At 33.4% G+C, this 20,830-nt stretch overlaps 1 protein-coding gene across 10 annotated transcripts in view; it reads right to left on the bottom strand.

Annotated features, from left to right (window-relative positions):
* Positions 1-20,830, bottom strand: part of TNRC6A (trinucleotide repeat containing adaptor 6A) — a 116,088-nt gene that overhangs the window by 30,116 nt on the left and 65,142 nt on the right. For 7 of the 10 annotated variants that reach the window (XM_051967474.1, XM_051967498.1, XM_051967482.1 and 4 more), the window contains 3 exons: positions 20,108-20,449; positions 13,425-13,472; positions 2,268-4,847 (listed from right to left, as the gene is read on the bottom strand). In XM_051967474.1, the coding sequence (XP_051823434.1) occupies positions 2,268-4,847; positions 13,425-13,472; positions 20,108-20,449 (2,970 nt within the window). Of the gene's footprint in view, positions 1-2,267; positions 4,848-13,424; positions 13,473-17,577; positions 17,676-20,107; positions 20,450-20,830 lie in introns of those variants that run through there. The other 3 variants (XM_051967491.1, XM_051967544.1, XM_051967538.1) reach the window with 2 other exon arrangements.

The raw sequence follows: 20,830 nt of genomic DNA, 5'->3' as shown, positions 1-20,830 counted from the left end.
TTTGCTGTAGGCTTTTTATATCACCTGAAATAGTGATTTACTGGTTACAACTGAATTTTAAAAAATGCATCATCTCCTTTGTTGCCAATAAAAAACATTCAAGTTTTGTACATTGTACAAAATACGTGGCAGCCTTTGTCAAAAACTTTTGTCATGTCCAAGTCTTCCTGAAGATAGAATGTTTATGTATAGTTAATCTTATATTTGAATGAAATAAACCTGATTTTTTCAACATTTTCATGTTGTACGTTAAATATTTAACTGGATGATCTATCCCTTCAGTTATCATTTTGGATTTTTCTTTTCTGTGAGTCCTCCCCACAAAAAAAAATCTGTGGCCAATTATACAATCATCCAAGGAAAGAAAAGAAGTTCATCACAAGTTCTCTTCTCAAATATTTCATTTGTACATTTTATAGCACAGAGAAAAAATTCTGTTTTTTACTCCAAATGATTACTGATTTTTAAACCAACATGTTAATAAACATACACTTTACCAAAGATGCTAACATAAAAGCAGTCTGATGCCAAAAGTATTTGTTGAAGTAACATTTCCCCATTTTGATGACTCTTTCGCTTCCATAACTGATATAAGCAAGTAAATTTTATGATTTATAATCATCTTATAGCATATTAGCCCATACTGATAAGGTTACTTACATTTATAGAAACTGTTTTATTATAGCTTTCAATGTGTTTTCTTAGATACTAGTTTACTTGTATATCACAATCTGGTGCAGAGTTTAGAAGATATGTTATCCCTATTTTACAAATAAGCAAACTTTATTTAGGTTCAGAAATGTTAATTTGCTCAAGGTCAAAGGAAAGTAGCAGAGGATAGTTAATGACCTAAAATCCAAATGGTTAGAGAATAGTGTTCATTTTCAACACAGGACATTTCTAATACTATGGTAACTATACCTTTAACTTTACAAACCAATATAAAAATTCATGCTGGCAATTTTAAGGGGGACCTAGTTCAGTTCTTCAACAGAACTATACTGGAAAAGCAACTCAAAATGACTACTCTACATTGGGGAGCATCATCATCTTTGTATATTTAAAAAAAAGACAAGCATTCTACCTATAATCGTGGGATTTGGCTTCTAAAAACTAAACTTGGAATTCCAAAAATGCATTACATTTAAGCCCGAGAGGTTTCCAATTTATTGGCAGCACATTTTCAGAAAAAAAAATGTGAATGTTAAAATTCTAATCTCACAAGAACCAGATCAACAGTGAATAACCTACATTAAAGTTAGAAAATAGTAGTATAAATAACACAAAAAACAGATAATGGCTTTTTGAAGAACTACACTAATAACTTATTTGAGAGGCAGACTTATTTGAAAGTAATGGAAACCTAGAGGAAATTTTTAAGAAACAACAAATCTAAATATTTTAACTTAGTATTAAAGCTCTTCCACAATATGGACGAATATACCTTTATGTCCCAATCAAATTAACAAATTCATTGTCCCTTAAGCACATCCTTTTATTTTCTGGTAAATCACCATATTCTTTCCTCTTCTCTAGTATGTGCACAACCTTTCTTTTCATCCTTATGATTCCTACTTGAAGCAAGTAGTCTTAGTTAGCCTCAATGATTTCAGAAGAAGTAGAAGCTGAGTAAAAAAAAATTTTTGTTTTATTTGGTTATATTCAACTGGACAGTCAGTCAGGAAGATTATAGCTGAATTAGACTTTTGAATATAAAAACATATCTTTGTGTATATAAAAGCAAAAATGGAGACATCAGCCAGTTCATTATAGAAGTGCTTAGCTCTCAGGGCAATCATTAATGAAAAGTCTCAATCTTTTTTTTTTAAAGAAAGAAATCCATCAACCACAGCACCTAGCACATAACAGGGGTTCAAATATTTATGACTATGACTTCTAAGGATTGGTACTACTTAAAAAAAAAAGTTAAGACAGTTATTGGAAGAAAAAGGACATTTTTTTTCCCATTTTATACTTTTTCAAGTGATCTACTTCAATGATGAAAATGGATTTTATACCACAGCGCAGACAGCTGTCAAACACTAGCCGTTAAGAAAGCCCTTTAAAGTTTCTTACCTTCTTGAAGGCATACAGGCAAATATTTTGACATTAAAATTCTACTTTGCAATTCCTACTGGACTAAAATTTTTTTTTAAAAAGCGCTTGTGTTTATCAAGGTAAAGAAACAACTTTAACAAATATCTGAAGTTACTTCATAACATTGTACTTCTTAAGAAAAAATTCTACTCTATAAAATCATAACTTACCAGAACCACTACTGCTCTCCTTGCTTGACATGGCACTTGAAGATGGTAGCGGCTGATGTACCTGTGCTTGCTGGTCTGAACGGCAGCCACCATTTGGGACATTTTTATTCCACATATTCACATTTTTGTAGTTATATTTGCTTGGATCTCCCCAAGCAGAAGTTCCATCATCAATTTCCATTTTGCGGCGTATTGATTCTGGGGATGGCTCCTCCCATCCAGTAGGTTCTTCTTCTTTTGTGGGAGCTGGTATTGGTCCACCGAGCCAACCTGAACCAGGTGGCTTATTTGTGGAAGGTGGTGCTCCCCAAGATCCACCAATATCTTGTTTGTTCCAGTCTGGGGAGTTGATTGGCTTTGAAGAATCCCCCCAACCTGAAGACTGATTAGATTTTGGAGGTTCTCCCCATCCCTGGGACTGACTAGATTTTGAAGGTTCATCCCAGTTAGATGAATTATTTGGATTCATATTGTTATTTCCCCAGGTAAAAGAATTTGATTTACCAGGTTCATTCCAACCAGATACTGACCTATCACTGTCACTACCTCCTGAGCTAGATTTCTTAGTCTCACCCCAATGGTTGCTTCTTGATGTTTCTCCCCAGTTGTCACTGGTAGAAACTGACCAACCTTGGTTTGATTTTTGTCCATCTCCCCACCCTTGTTTAATTTTTTGTGCATCATTCCATGTAGATTTCTCCTCCTTGCCATTTCCCCACAATTGATTGCTCTTGACCATTACTGTAGCAGCAGAATCATCTTCCCATCCCCCTTGGCTGCTTGAGCCTTTAGAATCTCCCCACCTTGTAGTAGGCTTTGGATCTCCCCATCCAGATACAGATGAGGTATCATTACTATTAGTCTTATCAACACAACCCCCAGAGTTAGAAGTTTGTGTCAAAGAGCGTCCCCAGGCCTCTGTCCCATTGTCAGTCTTTCTTTCACCTCTAGGTGATGTTTCAGTATCCCAGGCAGTATTTTGTTTGATTGGAGTCTCTCCCCAACCTTTATTGGAGAGGACACGTGGATCTAAGTCAGTTCTGTTTACTATGCTTTGGAGTAATGCATGCTGGTCAACTTTTCTTCTCTCTCTACTCTGCCCTTCCCCAACCACTCTTTCCTCACGGCATCCAGTGCTTTCTGTACTACCTTCACTTTCCCCAGTACCTGTTGTTTTGGCCCAAATGCTGTTCTGCTCATTTATCTGAGATGTAGCAGAACTCTGATCATCTTCCTCAGTAGGTTTCCATCCATTTGTAAACTTCCTACTATTTCCATTCATACTTTCATTGGAATGCTGATTGCTAGGCAGTTTATTCCATTCCCCATTGGATACATTAGTGCCAGTGTTTTGTGCAGGGCTTCCCCATCCTCTTCGATTTCCTCCAGAATTCACACCATTTCCACTTCCCCATGGTACATTCTGGGAATTCACCATCTCTGAATCCCATAAACTTCCTCCTTTATTTCCATTCATTTGAAAGTTAGTGCCAACAGACCCATTTATGCCAGACTGCATTAGAGTTGCATTCACAGTGTCACCATTTGCTTGGTCATTAGGGCCTGAACATTTCTCTCCGGAATAATTAGAACCATAGGCACCCCATGTAGTACCATAAGAGCCACCATTTTTGGACTCACCATTGCTAAGATGAGAAATGGAAGTGCCATTTGTAACCGAAGAGGCCTGTATCTGAGAATGATTCCTTGTGCTCACACGCCAGGCCCCATGCCCTGTATTATTAGGCAGTTCATCCATCTGCACTGAACCAACAGCGTTTGGTAAACTAGAGGTCATAAAGTTAGTAGTGTTATTTGGTCCATTCATTTCAGTGTTAAGGTTCTGAGGTTGTCCACTGAATGAAACCTTCCTTGTACCATTTACTTCAGATTCACAATTTTCCTGAAGATTTCCCCAGGAATCATGGGTAGAACCACCCATTTTAGAGTTAATACTCTGATTGTTAGGCATCTGGCCTATGGTACTGCACTGAATATTTGTGCCAGAATTACCACTCCCTACAGGCCCTTTTAGGGCATGTCCATTGTTCTCTAATACAGGCCAGGCACCATGGTTGCTATTTGAATTCAAAGTGCTTGGATTTAACCCTCCATTTGATGAAGAATTTACGGTGCCCCAAGCATTCATTCTATTGTTGCTACTTTCAGATTTGCTGTCAGGAGCATCCACAGAAACTTGACATGTGCTTATTATGGTTCCATGAGATAGATTCCATGGTCCATTATTACTTCCATTGCCCACATTATTGCTGTTGCTACCCACCACAAATTTGTTTTGAGAACTGTGTCCAATGCCATTTCGAATTCCATCATTTTCACCACTTGTACTCCCTGAAGCCATTATCAAAAGGTTCTTCTCTGATCCAGAGCTAGAGGCAGAGTCAGTGTCCATACATTCTGAAGTCAACTCTGGGTCACTGTCAGTGATAGAAGGCCATACTTCTTTGTCAGAGCCTTCTACAATAACTTTGTCCCAGTTTGTGCTGGAGTCACTATTAGAAGACACTGGTCCCCAGTGAGAATTTTCATAATGAGTTCCTAGATTACTATGGTTTAAATCTAGAAAAAGAGAAAAAGCAAACACTTATGAAATATTTGGAGTTTTAAATGATACAGCAAAGACAACTTATTCTATATAATCTTAGGTCCTCTGCTCTAATAGGCAAATGAGTAGTATCTGGTAATTTGTTTGCAACCTGGCAGCACTATAGTGTGAGATATTAGTAAAAAATAAACCAACCACCTTTCATTCTCTTCTTTTAAATTGTTTTAACTAGATGGCTATGCAGTTGTTAGATTATTTGATTCTACAAACCTGGAATCTTATTTCCATATATCTACTCCTGTTAACACCATCCTATTCATAAATGCTATTTTTCTTTTATGAAGATCAATTCCTTTTAGTAGTGACTCTAGAACACTTAATAAGGGCAACCTACTCCCCTCTAAAGGAGGACCTCAAGCAAAAGCTAAATGACAACCTGTTGGTTTTTTTTAAACTGGGCTTTTCTTATTTAAGATGTAGGTTGAACTAAATACCAGATTGATAAGACTATAAAATCATTAGTCATCTCATCTAAGTTGAAAAAAATCTTGACCTCAGTTTCCTCATCTGTAATACATACTACCTAAAAAGTTGTTATTTGCTCAAGAGACAATAATAACAAATGCAAAGGGATTTGAACACTTTAATACAATACATAAATGTTTGCTATTATTTTCTAACTACTTGGAGTGCATATCATACCACCCCCACCCCACTAAGAGCCTAAAGCAGCAATATGGTGTTGTGGAAAGGCACTGGTACAAAGGATCAGGAGAGACTTAGGTTCAAATATTGACTATGATATTTATTCACTGTGACTCTGGAAAAGCGAACTGACCTCAAATTTAATTTACTCATATGTAAACTGGGGATAATATTTACAATATTTGCATGGCTGTTATAGTGAAAAGTTATTTGCAAAATGAAGTTCTACAGAAATGATTTGCTATTAAGCTCCAAATGTCAGTAACATATTTTGATTAGGTAGTAAATGAATAATTTATTAGTATTTAGTAAAATGTGCAAGTGTTCACTGATGAATCATCAAAATCAGTAGCACTCTTTCAGACTTATCTTCCTTTTTAAGGTTTGATTGCATCTTAGATTGTGATGTCAAATTAATCATTCAAAAACAGCCTAGACAAATCACAGTCCTGCTTAAGAACTTATAATGGACTCATTTGCTTATAACATAAAAGTCCAAATTCCTTTACCTATGTATTCAACATTTCATAATATGGTTCTACTCACTGATGTATAACATCAATTGCAACCTAAACCTAAAAAGCTCTCTTTTTTTCTTTCAAAAATCAAAATTTGATTTAGCTATCATGCCTTGCTTATAATGTTTTACCCTCCAGTAATGCATCCCACTCCTAATTCATATTCTATCAAATCTATCAAGATCTATTTGCACACTCTTCATAGAGATTTCTTTGATAATTCCAGTCCACAATGCTTTTTTTCCTTCATTCACTTCTTTTGTATTTCTCTGTACTATTATTAGTACACTGTTATAAATTCTTGTGTTTTCAATTTATACTTTCCAGTATACCAACATCCTCCACTTTCCCACTTACACATCACTAACTTTCATTACTGTGCCTTCTCTCATCCTTTCACATCTCATCAGATTGTGAATAGAAAAATCTCATACTTCTTATGTACTAAGAAAGGTATATCATAAATGGCTACTGGTTGCTTATTCCCAAGACCACGGTTTGAGTTTAAAAGTGTAGAATGGTTTTATGGGGAGAAAATTATTCTTTTAAATGAAGAATTTGTACAAGCTGAATACTAAATTTGGGAAATGCACAGTTAAGTAAGTCATAAGACTTTGGGGTTATCAATCTCAGACATGCACTAAGACTTCACATCAAAATTTCTTAGAGCAGAATTTCTAGTGGACAAATTTCCCCTTAAATCTTAACTGATCCTCTCAAAAACCAAGCTGTACAAAGATAGTGAGATAATTTAGAACGCAAAGAAAACCTTAAGGAACAATCCCAAATATTGGGCTGGCCAGAACAGAATCAAGAAGAATCATGGGACACTCTCTGGGTCTTTCCATTTTCAGCTGCTTCTCTCTCAAATTCTTCCATACTAGAAGTAGGCAGACAAACTTAAATAGAAAAGAAAGCATTTCCTAAGATAATCACTTCTTCTTGGCTAGGCAGTGGCAAGAAAATTTTCAGGGGCAGAAAACAACAAATTCTTCAGTTTCTAACAAAGCAACCCTCCATTCCTATTAGTCTGGAGCTACCAAAATTGCAGTCTCTTAATATTATTTAAATGAGAATTCAGGAATATATGAGCCTAAGTGGCAAGCTATTAAGTATCTCTTGTCTTGAGGAAGAATTTCTCTGAATCACTACTCCCTTTTATCATAAAGTGGCATTTTTATTTGGTTGCTCTTAGAAGATAAAAAAAGAAATTCAATATAACTTTATGGTATTCTGATATGATAAACATGGTATATTCTATGAAGGCTATCAATATAGGAAGATAAGTACAATATTTATAATTTTAATCTTATTTAAGGTCTTTTGTTCACAAATCTAAAAAATCCTAGCTGGTAGCCCTCAATATTTACTTTATTATATATCTAAACAGACACAGAGAAAATGGGGTTAAAGAATTAGCACAAAATTAATGATTGAACAAGTAAAAATATAATCTGCTATTAATGATGAAAGAAATAATCATATAATGTTGAATTATGAAAAAGGGTAAAATTTAACCACACAAATAAAATATGTTTTTATGAATCTTAAAACAGAAAATGCTGGTTACAACACAGGTATACTTATAGAACTATTCCTGGTAGTGCTTTAAGATGAATAATCTTCATAAGACTACCAGAAAGTTTCCATACTCAGTTTAGCAATTTGTGATTTCAAATAATGACCTTGTAAACTACATCGTGTCAGTTAAGCTGCCAAACAAAACAAAAGAAGCCTATAATCACTAATTTCTCTTTTAAAAAATTATGCTTCAGGGCAGCTAAGTGGCACAATGGATAGAGCACTAGCCCTGAAGTTAGGAGGACCCGAATTCAAATCTGGCCTCAGACACTTAACACTTCCTAGCTGTGTGACCCTGGGAGAGTCACTTAATCTCAGTTGTTTCAGAAAAAAAAAAGCTTCATTGATGTATGTGATATAAAGGACAAACCTGGCAAATTCTGCCTCTGACTAAGTTACCTTGATTATTTAGAGTTCTAGAGTAATCTAAGACTGTATTAAGTTGCAAGAAGATACTATTCTGCATTGATAGATTCTTGACTGAAAATTCTTCAGACCAATGGAATATTACATGTTGAATTTCCACTCCTATCAATTTCTTTTGGAAAGAAAAAAATTAATTTTCCTCCTTAACTTCCAGATCAAAATCTTGTGATCAGGAACTAAATATACAAAAACAAGGTTCCAATTATGTGCTCTACTAGTCCTTCATTTATCTTTCATTATCTGTGCTCAGTGACTGTTGTCAATTTTTCAGTTACTCACAGTGGAACTACCTTTGTAGAGTGATCTTTTCATTTATATTGTCAAAGTCATTTTGCTTACTGTTCTACAGTTTTTCACTATTTCACTGAATCAGATCTTATAAAAATTTCCAATGGTTCTGTGGATTTTTTCATACTCATCATTTCTAACTGCAAAGTAATTATTTTATATTCCTATACCATAGTTTCTCCATCCTGGCTTTTCTTTAAACAATGTGTAACATTTTATTTCCAATTCTTATTTTCAACTCATTACAAAGATGCTAGGATATTTGGGAAAACACCTTTTTTCCACCTTTTTCTTCCCTTAATTTTTTTTTAGGATTTAAGCCTTTTGATTGAATAGTCAAAAGGTCCAGATAATTTTTGCATCTAAATTCTTTTCAGGATGATATGAGAAATTAATGGATCCAATGCAGTGTATTAGAATGCCTATCTTCCCATTTCCCTCCCTATGATTATTCCCCCTTTTTGACATCTTTCTCAATCTCCATTATATGAAATGAAACTAAAGGGTTATTTTATTTTGCATTACTTTTTCAGTGAGTAAAATGGAAATATTTTCATTTGTAGTTCCAATTCTTTCTTTGAAAATTATTCATATCTTTTGACTTCTGATCTTTTGTGGAAATGGTTCTTAGTGTTTTTTAATTTCTATAAATGTCATATTTTTAAAGTCAGTCTTTTATATCAGTGATATTTGATGCACATATTATCAACTTAATAATTTCACTTCTCATCCCATATTCACTGCTTTTATTTATATAAAAGTTCTGAAATTGTATTATTAAAATGATCAAATTTGCTCTTTATAATCACTGTCCCTTGTTTAGTTAAGAATTTGCCCCAAAGAAGAACTTTGAGAAGATACCTCCTCACTTGAGGAAGTATAGGAGAAAGGCAAAACACATCAACCTGTTTGGATCTGTCATTTAGTTTTGTGCAATTTCCCCCCCATTCTTTTTTCCTTTTATTATGTTTTCTTATTAAGGAAAATGGGAACAGGGGAATATGGGTATCAAAGTAATATCAAATAGTTTTGATGTCTATAGCTTTATAATATAGTTTTGAGACAAACTGAAAATTCGATTTCAGCAGGGATGGTCACTAAGTGTTTGTCCCACCCAAGTACAATGCCAGGTACATAATACATGCTCAAAAGATGCTATTCAAGTGATTGAGGACTGGTAATACTTTGCTTTCCCCCAACTACTTTCTCTTTTGTTCCTCAAAAATTATAAATTTCCTCTTCCTTTCCAAACAAATTTTATTTTGTCAAGTTCTATATGTTCCTAAAAGAAATTTTTTAAAATACACCATATTTTTATTATAGAGCAGTCGTTAACAAATATTTCCATATAAAAAGAACAAAAAAGGTCTAGATACAAAACCATGAATTTATGACATAGTTCATGTTTTTCAAAAGTACACATTAAATTTAACTGCTTGTCTGTGTGTCCTATTCTGAACGTCCATTTAGTGTATTTAAAAAAAAAAAAATGTTTCTTTGACACTTTTTTGCTTTTTGGCATCAGTATTACTAGCCTGAAAGGCCTCCCTTACAAAAAAGAAACATAACAAAGAAAAACAAATCTGTTTTATACTGTTTTTTTAAACATGTATGTCTTATCCTAAGCCTAATTCATCACCTTTCTGCTGAATGGGAAGCATGTTTTTCACCATTAATATTCTGATGTGTGTGCGTGTGTGCATGTGTGTGTGTGCACAGTATGATCACTGCATTTTTCAGCATTTCCATAGGTGATATTTTATACAACATTAAAATTTTAATTTTGGAAATACTGTCCTTTCTAATATACTGGCATGGCACAAACATGAAAAATGAATATTTTTCAGTTACTATTATTGCTAAAATATTTTAAATAGAATTTATATATCCTGTCCTTAAGTTAGGAATTATCTGGATTAATTTCTTATTATTCTGAGTTTTAAAGTATACCATCACAAAATCTGTAAATGGGAATAAAATTTTTTTGATCTACTTTGACAATGTTTATATCTTTAATTTTGGTTGCTTATTTTGCTACTGATATTTCTAGATGTATCAAATAACAGTGGGGAGACAAGGCACATTTTCTTTGGCACTGCATTGGGGAAGACAGAGTATGTCTTCATTGAGAATAATAAAACTTCTGGCTTTAATGTAGGCTTCTGATAACATTAAAGAGCTCTTCCATACTTATGCATTTCAGGATTTTTTTTATTCAAGTAATAATGTGGTTTTTGTTTCTAATTTTGTGAAATTCCTTTTGATCAAGGAAGAACTTAAAGAAACTTCCAATTACTTAATTTTATATTTACTCCTCACAATCAATTGTTTATTTTACTGACCATAGTGGATTTTCCAAATCTAATCTCTCCGTAAGCCTTCTACATTAACCTCTTTCCCTTTCAAAGTCAAACTCATGCTTGGAACTTTACTGAAAAAAATTGAAGTCATTCTCAGAGAGTTCTGTCTTTTCTCCTTCCCATTCCATACGCCTCTGACATTACATTCTACTATTTATTTATACTTTCACTCTAGTCTCTGAGAGAAGTGGCCCTTCTTGTCAAGAAGAATCTCTTTGTAGGTATCCATAATCCTGTCTTTTCTCCGCTTCTATCATCCCCATTCTTTTTAATCCTCATTCTCTATTCTGTTTCTATATCTCCATTAAGTCTGTTTCCCGGCTTTTTGCAAATCTGCTTATTTGTCCTCCCTTTTTTAAAAAAACCATCATTAGATCCTGGTATTCTTGCTAGCTATTTCCTCATTACTTTTCCTTCTCTTCTTGGCTGAACTTTTGAGAACGGCAATCACAGGTACTTCTAAATCATTTTCCTCTATCTTCTAAACCCTATGCAATTTGGCATTTAACCTCTTTATTCAACTGAAATTGCATTCTCCAAAGTCAGTAATGACACATTAACTGCCAAACTTTGGCCTTCCTGCAGTATGACATTGTTGACCACTGTCTCTTAGTTCTTCTACCTATAGGAGATTGGTAGAGTTTGAAGAATACTAGCTTAAGTCAGAACACCTACATTTGAAATCCCCATTACTTGTGTAAACTTGGACAGCCAGTTCCTTAACTTTCCTGAGTCTCAGTTTCCTCATCTAGAAGAATAAGGGGTTAAAATAGGTTAATCCTGAGGTTCCTTCCAGCTACAGATCTATGTATGATTTATCTCTCCCAACTCCATCCTAGTAATTCTGAAGACTCTATTCTGTATCCCTCCCTGCCTACTCCCTTATTCCTTTCTCCCTCAACCCAATACCCCTTTCTCATCCAATGTATCATGTATCTCTTCCACTGTGCTCTCTGGAATATCTGCTCCATTAGTAACAAATCTACTTTCATCTTTAATTTTTCTCCTTCCCAGTCGTAACATTTTCTAGATATTACTGAGAACTGGTTCCTTTCTGATTGTGTATATTCATTCACTTTCTTCAACTCACTAGTGAGGGTGGTGGAACCCCCGGATTTCCCCCCCACCCCAGGCAATTAGGGTTAATTAGGGTTACTCAGTAATCTCTTTGAGGTTCATTCAATCCATATCTACAACTGAATTAAAATTCTGGAAGCTGGTGTCTACAAATCTCCAGGACATTCCTATTCATACTAGGCTTCAACATGCATATTGATATTTATTCAAAAACTTTAACTTGCCAGTTAACTTACTTATTTCTCATGACTTCTTTTTTCACTCCACCTCAGCTACAGAGATACATCTGTCATCACTCATAAATGTACTACTCTCATGTTCATGAACTTTCTGAAACTCCTTTATCTGACCACAATCTGCTGTCATTCAATCTCTTTGTCTTCACCATAACCTCCAATATTTCATCCCTTAGGTTCTTTTCCAGGCTATAATCCCTACACTAGGTACACACTCTCTTCCCCATTTTGACCCCTTGATGAAATATTTAAAGTCTACATACACTATCTTCTTCTCTCGAGTCCCTTACCTCTTTATCCTGTAGCTAATCTCGCCCTGTCAAGTCCCTGCCTTGAATTATTCCCACTATTCATCGCATTCCCTCCTTCTTACATGTCACTAAATGAAGCTGAAGAATATCATGAATCACTATCTAACGAAATCCACAACAAATTTACACTGTCATAATTAAACTGAGTCCTCATTGTAGCAAGGTAATTTCTTTATATCTCTCTAATTAGTATCTCATTAACCACAGAGGCTTTTTCAAATCCTTTAAAGCATCCTCAAATCTAAGAACCTTCCCTAATATTTAACAGGGAGGGAGGAAGGGAGGGGGGAAAAAGCCATTAGGCTATTCCCTGAGAAAGCTCCATCTTCTCTCCTCATCTTCACTTCCTGGCTTCCTTTAAGTCCCAATTAAAATTTCACCCATCAAATGCCTCTCTTGATTCCCTTCAATACGAGTGCCTTTCCCTTGTTGATTATCTCCAATTTATCTTATATAATATGTGTGCATGTGTGAATGTATATATATGTGTATATGTATACGTGTGTGTGTATGTATATTTATGTATGTACATGTTACCCCTTCTATTTGATTGTGAGTTCTTTGAGATCAGGGTCATCTTTTGCCTTTTTCTGTATCTCCACTGTTCATCACAATGTCAGACACACAGAAGGCACTTAAATAAATGTTTAATGACCAACTTATGACCTAATTAAAAAGCATACCTTTAAAATGCTTCCCCTTGTGCTTTGTCCAAGGAATTTCCACTAGGTTTAAATTTGCAGCCTGAAATTACTCATTCAAAAAACCTATCAAGCTATTAAAAGTTTTACACTTGCCTGAAAACCAAAATGTTATAGAAATTTAACTTATGAAATAGAATTACACAGCATTGTCTTCTGATTTAGGATATGGAACTTCTTTAATAATTTATCTAAGAAAGCAGATTCATTTAACAATACCAGCCTATAGCCTATTAATTTATGTTCATAGTATTAAATTTTTATTTTTCTAGTTTAACAATCAGAAATGAGGCAGATATGAAAATAAAGTCTATACTTTAAAAATATATGTTAAAAGAGACATGTAATGCACAACAAATATGAGATTTTGAAGAGTCATATGCATCACCTGACTGGTTAGGGGAGTGGCTGACCAAATCCCGAATGGGAGGCATGCCTATGAAAAAGCAAGAAATTACAGAATTATTACTAAATTGAGGTTGGGTTTTTTGTTTCTTTTTGGTTAAGGGAGCTAGCTCTGTATAATTCTTCTAAATGATTTATTAACTATAGATGGAAGACTAATCTTCCCCAAAATAAAATTGCTGATAATTTCTTACCTGGGTATTTTATGCAAAATAAAATAAATGATTCTAAATTTCCAAGCAATACTGAAATCTGCTATCCTGCTGATATATAAATACTTAAAAAAAAAAAAACTCATGTTAAAACACAATTCAAGGAGTAAGAAAACTCAGCATACTCTTGGCTATGTCACAACTTGTTAGGAATTTAACTTTTTTACATCTTTACCATGAGGATATTAAGAATAAATGATTATTTGACTATAAAATGTCATGATTCTATTCACAAAGTTTTGGGGATTAATTTTACTCAATGATTTGCATTTTAATGTGCCTAATTCCATAAAACAAAATGATAGCCATAAGCTAATTTTTTGTTAAAGAATTATAACAACCATAGAACTGTTTTGTGTTTCATCATTTGTGAATATATTTCTTATGAACTGTACGGCCAAAGAGTAAAATTAAATTAGCAGTTTTTTGCTAAGACAGTTTATCAATGTTGCTACAAAATCAAATATCACATAAAATGAGGGCCTAAGTTTGTCATAACATGCAAGGAAAAAAAAAGAAACCAAAACAACTATGCAACACAAAGGTTTTAACTGAGGTTTAAATTCTTTCAAGAGTATGGCTGGTATTAGGCTATACTGATTCAAAGTGTTTTGCAATCTTGGTTTTCATCCTGGATCAGTACTATCTAGCTGAATCACCAATACAAGTCATAACCTATATTCAGGACATTTAATTCAATTAACCATCTCCATCTTTAAAATGTGATAGGAGATTATAGTTGGATTAAATGCCTTCTAATAGTCCTTTGAGTTTTAAAAATCTAATTTTAATGACTATAAGATCTAACTAAATAGATATCAAATGCTGAATACATGTAAAACCAAGAACTGTTCCCACAAGATAGATGATAAAATATATATTCCTTTCCTAAGTAGAGAAGAATAAAACTATTTGGACATAATGTTGCATATAAACTAGTGGTATTCATTATTAAATGGTTTTCTTTTTTGGTGCAAGGAAAGGTTCAAATTTGGGATTGGTATGGGAAGATATCCTGGGATGGCTAATATGGAAAAAAAATCAATAAAGCTTACTTTAAATATAAAATTGATATAATTCTATATATGGTTATATCCTTTATGTAAGCTAAAAGGGGCAAAATCAAGAAATTTAGAATTTTGATCTGCTACTATTTGTGGGCAAAGTACAGTATCTTCTTAATCAAACTGTCTCAAAAATAGGTTAAAAAAATGAGGATAGAATCATCATTTTGATGATTTTTAATGAACTTAAGGAATAAAATAGGGAAAGCATTTGTTAAAATGCCAGAGGAACTGATGGTTTACAGATGGGAGATCTTGTTCAAATGAACTTTACTTATATAAATCTAAGGGGGACAATGGAAGTTAAAACTGTATATATAACTCAAATATTAAGCTATTGAATCTCCATTTAAAGACATCATCATTGATTATACTGATGAAAATAACCTATTGGGAAAAGGAAATATAGTTGTTAGGAAATTATGTCTAATTTATTGTGGTTTATTGCTAGGATAAAAGATGGGTATAAATAGAGGAACTGAGAGATAAAAATTACACAAAGACTTTAAAAAATTCTTTGATAACATTTCCCAACAAAAGCTATTTTAGAAAACTGAATCACAACGTCATGAGAAGATCAAGGATTTACTTTTTTCACAGATAAGGAAATTGTTTGGATATGGGATTTATATCCTGGATAAACAGGTACTTTTCTTCAAATACATTTTTTTCCTCTTTCACTAAATAAAATAAAATGCAAGATTCCCTTAGAAATTAATGTAGAGATTCTTTTCATTTAAAACATTTATAAATTATATGGAGAAGGGAGTACACATTGAAATCTACCAGTTCTAAGATAATAGTAAACTTTTTCAGGCTTTCCATATAGGAACAGACTATGATAAAAGCTTACAAATCACAAGATAGATTTAAGGAGCTGAATAAATTCTAAATGTCTTATAATCCAATCCTTTCAATTTAGAGATGAGAAAAATAAAGCTCAACGGAATTGAATGATTTGTTGAGGGTCATAGAAATAGTGGCCCAAATAGGATTGGATTCAAAACTAGCCCAACTCCGACTGCAGCATGGTTTCTCACTCTCTATATGAATGGACCCTAAAAAGGAGCAGGTCAGTTTTTACAATTTAAAAAACAAATAGAAGTTTCTGAAATATATGTCATAGTCCAGGAGTTATTATCAATTAGGCTATTATTAGGAAATAACTATCATCATGATAGGCCGTTTGTTTTGTGATTACCTGGTCCAAATAGTATTACCTCCATTTTACAAAGTGAGAAAATTGAAAATCAGAGAGCATAAGTAACTTTTTTACAGTAACATGATGAATGTGGGATTGAACAGAGGACTTGAAATTCCAAGTCCAGCGAGATTTCTAATGTAAAACATATTTTCCTTTTCTGAATATGCAGATAAAAAGTGCAAGAAACTGCGAGACATTAAGAAATATATGAAAAAGAAAAGACAAAATATTTTAGTCATAAAAAAATTGTGATAGTACCATGCGGTACTAAAAGAATAACTAAAATGACCATTAGATGAGGCTCGAGGAATTTCAATATTTAGACAGATTAAAAAAAATAAAGGCTCTTTTAGTCTAAAAGATATGAGGTGAAAGACATGACTAACATCTGTGAAATAATGTCAGTGAATGAGGAATGTGACTTATTGTCAAATTCTGAGATACTTAAGAATTAAATTAAATACAAATACAAGTTGTATTCGTATAGCACTTTTAAAAAGTTTCCAATTCCATTATCTCTTTTGTTTCTCATAAACAACCTTGGAATAAAGTTTCCATGAAGTCTTTAGTCATGGAAAAGAAAATATTTTCCTACAATGCATAATCAGTTTTTGAATTTACAGGTCAAGCAGAGTATATGAAAAGTTTCAAAAAGGGCTTGAACTTATCAATTAGCCACATACAAAATGGCTTCCAAGAAAATCAAAACTTTGAAAAATGAATTCCAAGTGGAAATCTATGCTGTTTATGCTGCTCCACTGTTTTTGGCAACAAATTGTCATGAATACACTGAAGGAATTGTTAATTTGGAATAGTATCTCTTTTTCTACATATATTGTTTTATTAAGAATTCATTCTTCCTGATGCTGCCTAAATATCAGATAAGTCCCAAGTCCTATCCTAAATCTATTATATTTCATTTTTTTAGAGGGATTTTGTTCTTTCAGATACTCAAATGAGAAACTACCTTTTTCCTCAGTACTATAGGGACTACTATATAAATATCATTTATGAAAAAAAGGTTTCTCACAGTCTTAAAAATTTTTTTTTAATTAAAAATAAAAAGCAGCTTACTAACTACTAATAGAATAACAATTATTTTATAACAGCCCATAACTTCCATGAAAACATATTCAGTACACTGGCTAGAACTACATTTCAAAAAGAAAAAAACTAAAGATTGTAGAAATAGACTTGCAAAAAGACATGAGCAGAAGCATTTTTGCTGTTTGTAAATTTCTTTGGTAAAAACTTTGTTAAAGAATACAAAATTATGTAAGATTTTATGTCTTATTCTATACATTTATTTGACTATTTGTTTCTATTGGTCTTTCTATTTGTAATAGAAAATGAAAATTTTTTACAAAATTACTTAAAATAAAATGTTAAGGGGAAAAAAGTATCTAAATCAGTTTAGAAACCAGAACTTAAAATTTAAAATGTGCAGTATGCTAATGTTTTAGGAAACTTCAGGCTAGAGCTTGGCATTTTTTAAAGTGCTTGATACAATTCAATGCCATTGCCACCTTTTTTGGTAAAACTTTATACCCAAAAGGACATGATCAGTATGACAACTCCAACTTTTTGTTTATAATATAATATAAACTGAAAGTATGTTCTACTCAGAAACAGGTATTGGGAAGGTAGTATGTTCACCTTCTTCTCCTGGAGATAGGCAGTTACAGGCAACAAGATTTTACTGATGTTTAGTTTTCTGAAGAAAGTTTCAACTCCTGACCCCAAGAATTCCAAACTCCTGAAAAAGATGGTGAAATAAAAAAATCTATACTTACACTTCAATACTTCAAGGACCTCTGATTTCCTTGGTGTAGGTACCCACTCCACTGATACAGATCCCAACCCCTCCATCATGTAGTAGGTAGCTTTTGTGCACTGCTGTGGCCAAAAAGCAATCACCACCTGTTTTATCAAGGTAGGTGATGAGACTCGTGGAGCCTAGCTGGTTTGATCTTTGGACAACTGACATAAAGTCTGTTGTTAGGGTCTTCCAACCTCAACCTGGCAGAAGATGACTTAGGTGAACCACTGCTGAAACACTCATTAAGATTCCACCTTCCACTTAATGAAGAAGAACTAAAATAATCCTTATAATTTCAGGAAAGGAAAGCACCAGCATCAGGCTATTTTGGCTATTTTATTAAATATCAAAATGATCTCATATCTGGGGAAAAATGATTATTTCCCCAAATAGAGAATATATGATTATAACCAGACTATTAAGTTCTGAACCATGTAGCCAATGACACTTTTTCATATATATAAATCTTTGAAATATACAAAAATCAGATGTTGATCACAACAATATTTTATCCAGGCAATAAAAAAATGTTAATATCTCTTAAATTTTTGCCAACATATCTAATCTGTAATATCTGAAACATTTTCAACTATTCCTATACAACTATCTCTTCATGTTATTTCTAGAACAATTCCTTTACTCACTACAGTTAAAAAATAATATATCAAGTTAAGTAGTGAGTAGTTCAAAACCTAATGGCCCCTAGAGTATCATATATTGGACAAGATCTCAAACAGGCTTTGCAAGTTATTTACCCAATATGGAAGCCTAATTTCTATTGTAGCAGACTGTCTCTAACTTACTTTACCCAATCACTGGTCTCTGTATTAACATGTGACAGGAATAGAAGCTAAATTCAAAAGAATTAATTGTTCTTTGGAGTTTTGAGGAAATTAGTTTATAAATCCATCTGATCTTGGAGTTTGTTTCTTTAGGAGATAATTTATGGATAAATTTTTTTCTTAGATTGAGTTGTTTAAATTATCTATTTCCATCTAAAATTTCTAATACCAGCAAAGTCCTTTTCCCAATCTGAAATCTTAGTTACATTATTTCAAAATGAGGGGGTTGGACTATGTAACCTTTAAGGACCTTGATTATGATTATGATAGGAACTGGGGTAATATGTCTTCCATGTGGATATTCTTAAGCACATGTTCCTAAAGTCTATATTAAGGATAACACTGTATTTCACTGTGAGGTGGCCAATTATAAAACATCTTGATGAAAATATTAAGACCAATATTAAGACTATTAAGAAGTAGTTTTTCTTGTACTTAAATAAGCCTTGGCTCCTGGATATTTCGATTTAGTTGTTTTCATCCAGCATGCAAGCTCCATGAAAGCAGGGACGATGCCTTATTTTTACATTCTTCAGTATCTAAAATGTTTTGTGTGTATCAGACAGTTATCAGTACTACTGTTAGAATGGAATTTTTTGTAGGAGCTAAGGAGGGAAGGAACAAAAGTGATGAATTTTTAAAAAGCCAAAGCTTTAACAGAAGGTAAAGACTGAAACTAAGACAAGTTTGATTCATATTGGTAATATTTCTACTCCAAATGCCTTAGATATTTGTGGTTTGATTCTGAGCATACAATTATGGATACAGATAATCTGTATCTACCACTATATACTCCAATCTTCCATTTTAACCTCAAATACCTCCTCCTCTCTTGATAATAGTGAAGTTACTAATCTGCCTGTAAAGGACATTTTTGGTAATAAATCTAGTTTGGCTTCAAAAACAATGAAATCCATAAAAGTTTTTTTTTTGGTTGTTGTTCCCTTTTTCAGTCTTTTCTGACAGGTAGATTATCTTACGGCGTTGGAAAAAAGTCAGTTTGGGGCAAATAACAGGATATACTTATTTCTCTTAAAGACAACCTGTGCTAGTCCCTGTTTACCTGCTTATCTGAAAAGGAATCGTATAATTCATTAAGACCTATTTCTGAAGAAGAGAGAGAAAGGTGGTAGGAAAAAGAACTTAGAGGTATTTTCCTTTAAAAATCAGGTCACAGATTTGGTTGGTGAAAATTATAATGGGCAAATTTCTGGTAAAAAGCTCTTCAAGATTCTGCATACATATATAGCTATCTAGACATACTTTTTATATTCCTGCACCAAATTTTAAACAAATAGTATCATTATCAATGAATATTTGAGTATTATTAAACACAAATATATTATTACAAGGGATAAAATTTTAGAACTGTTTAATTTCTAAGATAAAAATGACTATATGGACACTAGAACTAATGATCATCAAATATTTAATTTATTCATTTATGACTGGTAAAAACTTTAGTTGATGTTGATGCATGCTAAATTTAATTTTTTTTACTGAAAGAAGAGCAACCTTTTCTTACCTGGTTGTTTTTTTTTGTTCGGTATCTCTCCATTAGTCACTGGCTGTTTACTTGTTATACTATTGCCTCTTGACTGGGTATTTAATACTTTAGAAGCAGGTCCCAGGTTTGTTGCTATAGTAGGCAACTGCTGACCTCTCTTTAGAAGCTGTTTATGTTCCTGGTGCCGAAATCGTGGTGGTACTTCACCACGAGGGTAACGAGGCAAGGCCTGCTGCTGTTGCTGCTGACTGTTGGCTGTGGCCCGCTTGGCATTATTCTGAGTGCTGGTTGCTGTGGAAGTGCCGTTAGTAGAGTTGGCAGGCTGAGGCTGGCTTACACTGGGTTTTAACTGTTCTGGCACTAATACCAACAAAAAGAAGCAAAATGTAAAAGGTCAGCCAGTAAAGCATACAACTACAAGAAATATATTAACAAAAATAAAATCTATGAAAAGCAATTCCACTGGAAATATAAAATATGCTACAAATAGGCAAGGGCATAAACATTAAGGAGTGAAATATTTCATTTATTAAGTTAGGAACCAGTAGTCAAATTGTGTTAGTATTGATGACCTGTTCACAAAAGTGGAATAGGGGAGCTGACACTTTGCCTCCTTCCTCAAAATGCTGGAAAAAGAACATCATGTGCCTGGAGGACCTAGCAAGAATAAAACTACAGTGAATCAGTGCCCAGTGCTTTTGAAAATATCACCAACTATGTACAATTTTTAAAATCTTGTTT

The sequence above is a fragment of the Antechinus flavipes genome, chromosome 1 (genome assembly GCF_016432865.1).
Source record: "Antechinus flavipes isolate AdamAnt ecotype Samford, QLD, Australia chromosome 1, AdamAnt_v2, whole genome shotgun sequence".
Lineage (NCBI taxonomy): Eukaryota > Metazoa > Chordata > Mammalia > Dasyuromorphia > Dasyuridae > Antechinus > Antechinus flavipes.
Note: the sequence above shows the minus strand (reverse complement) of the source record. Positions and strands in the feature narration are given on the sequence as shown.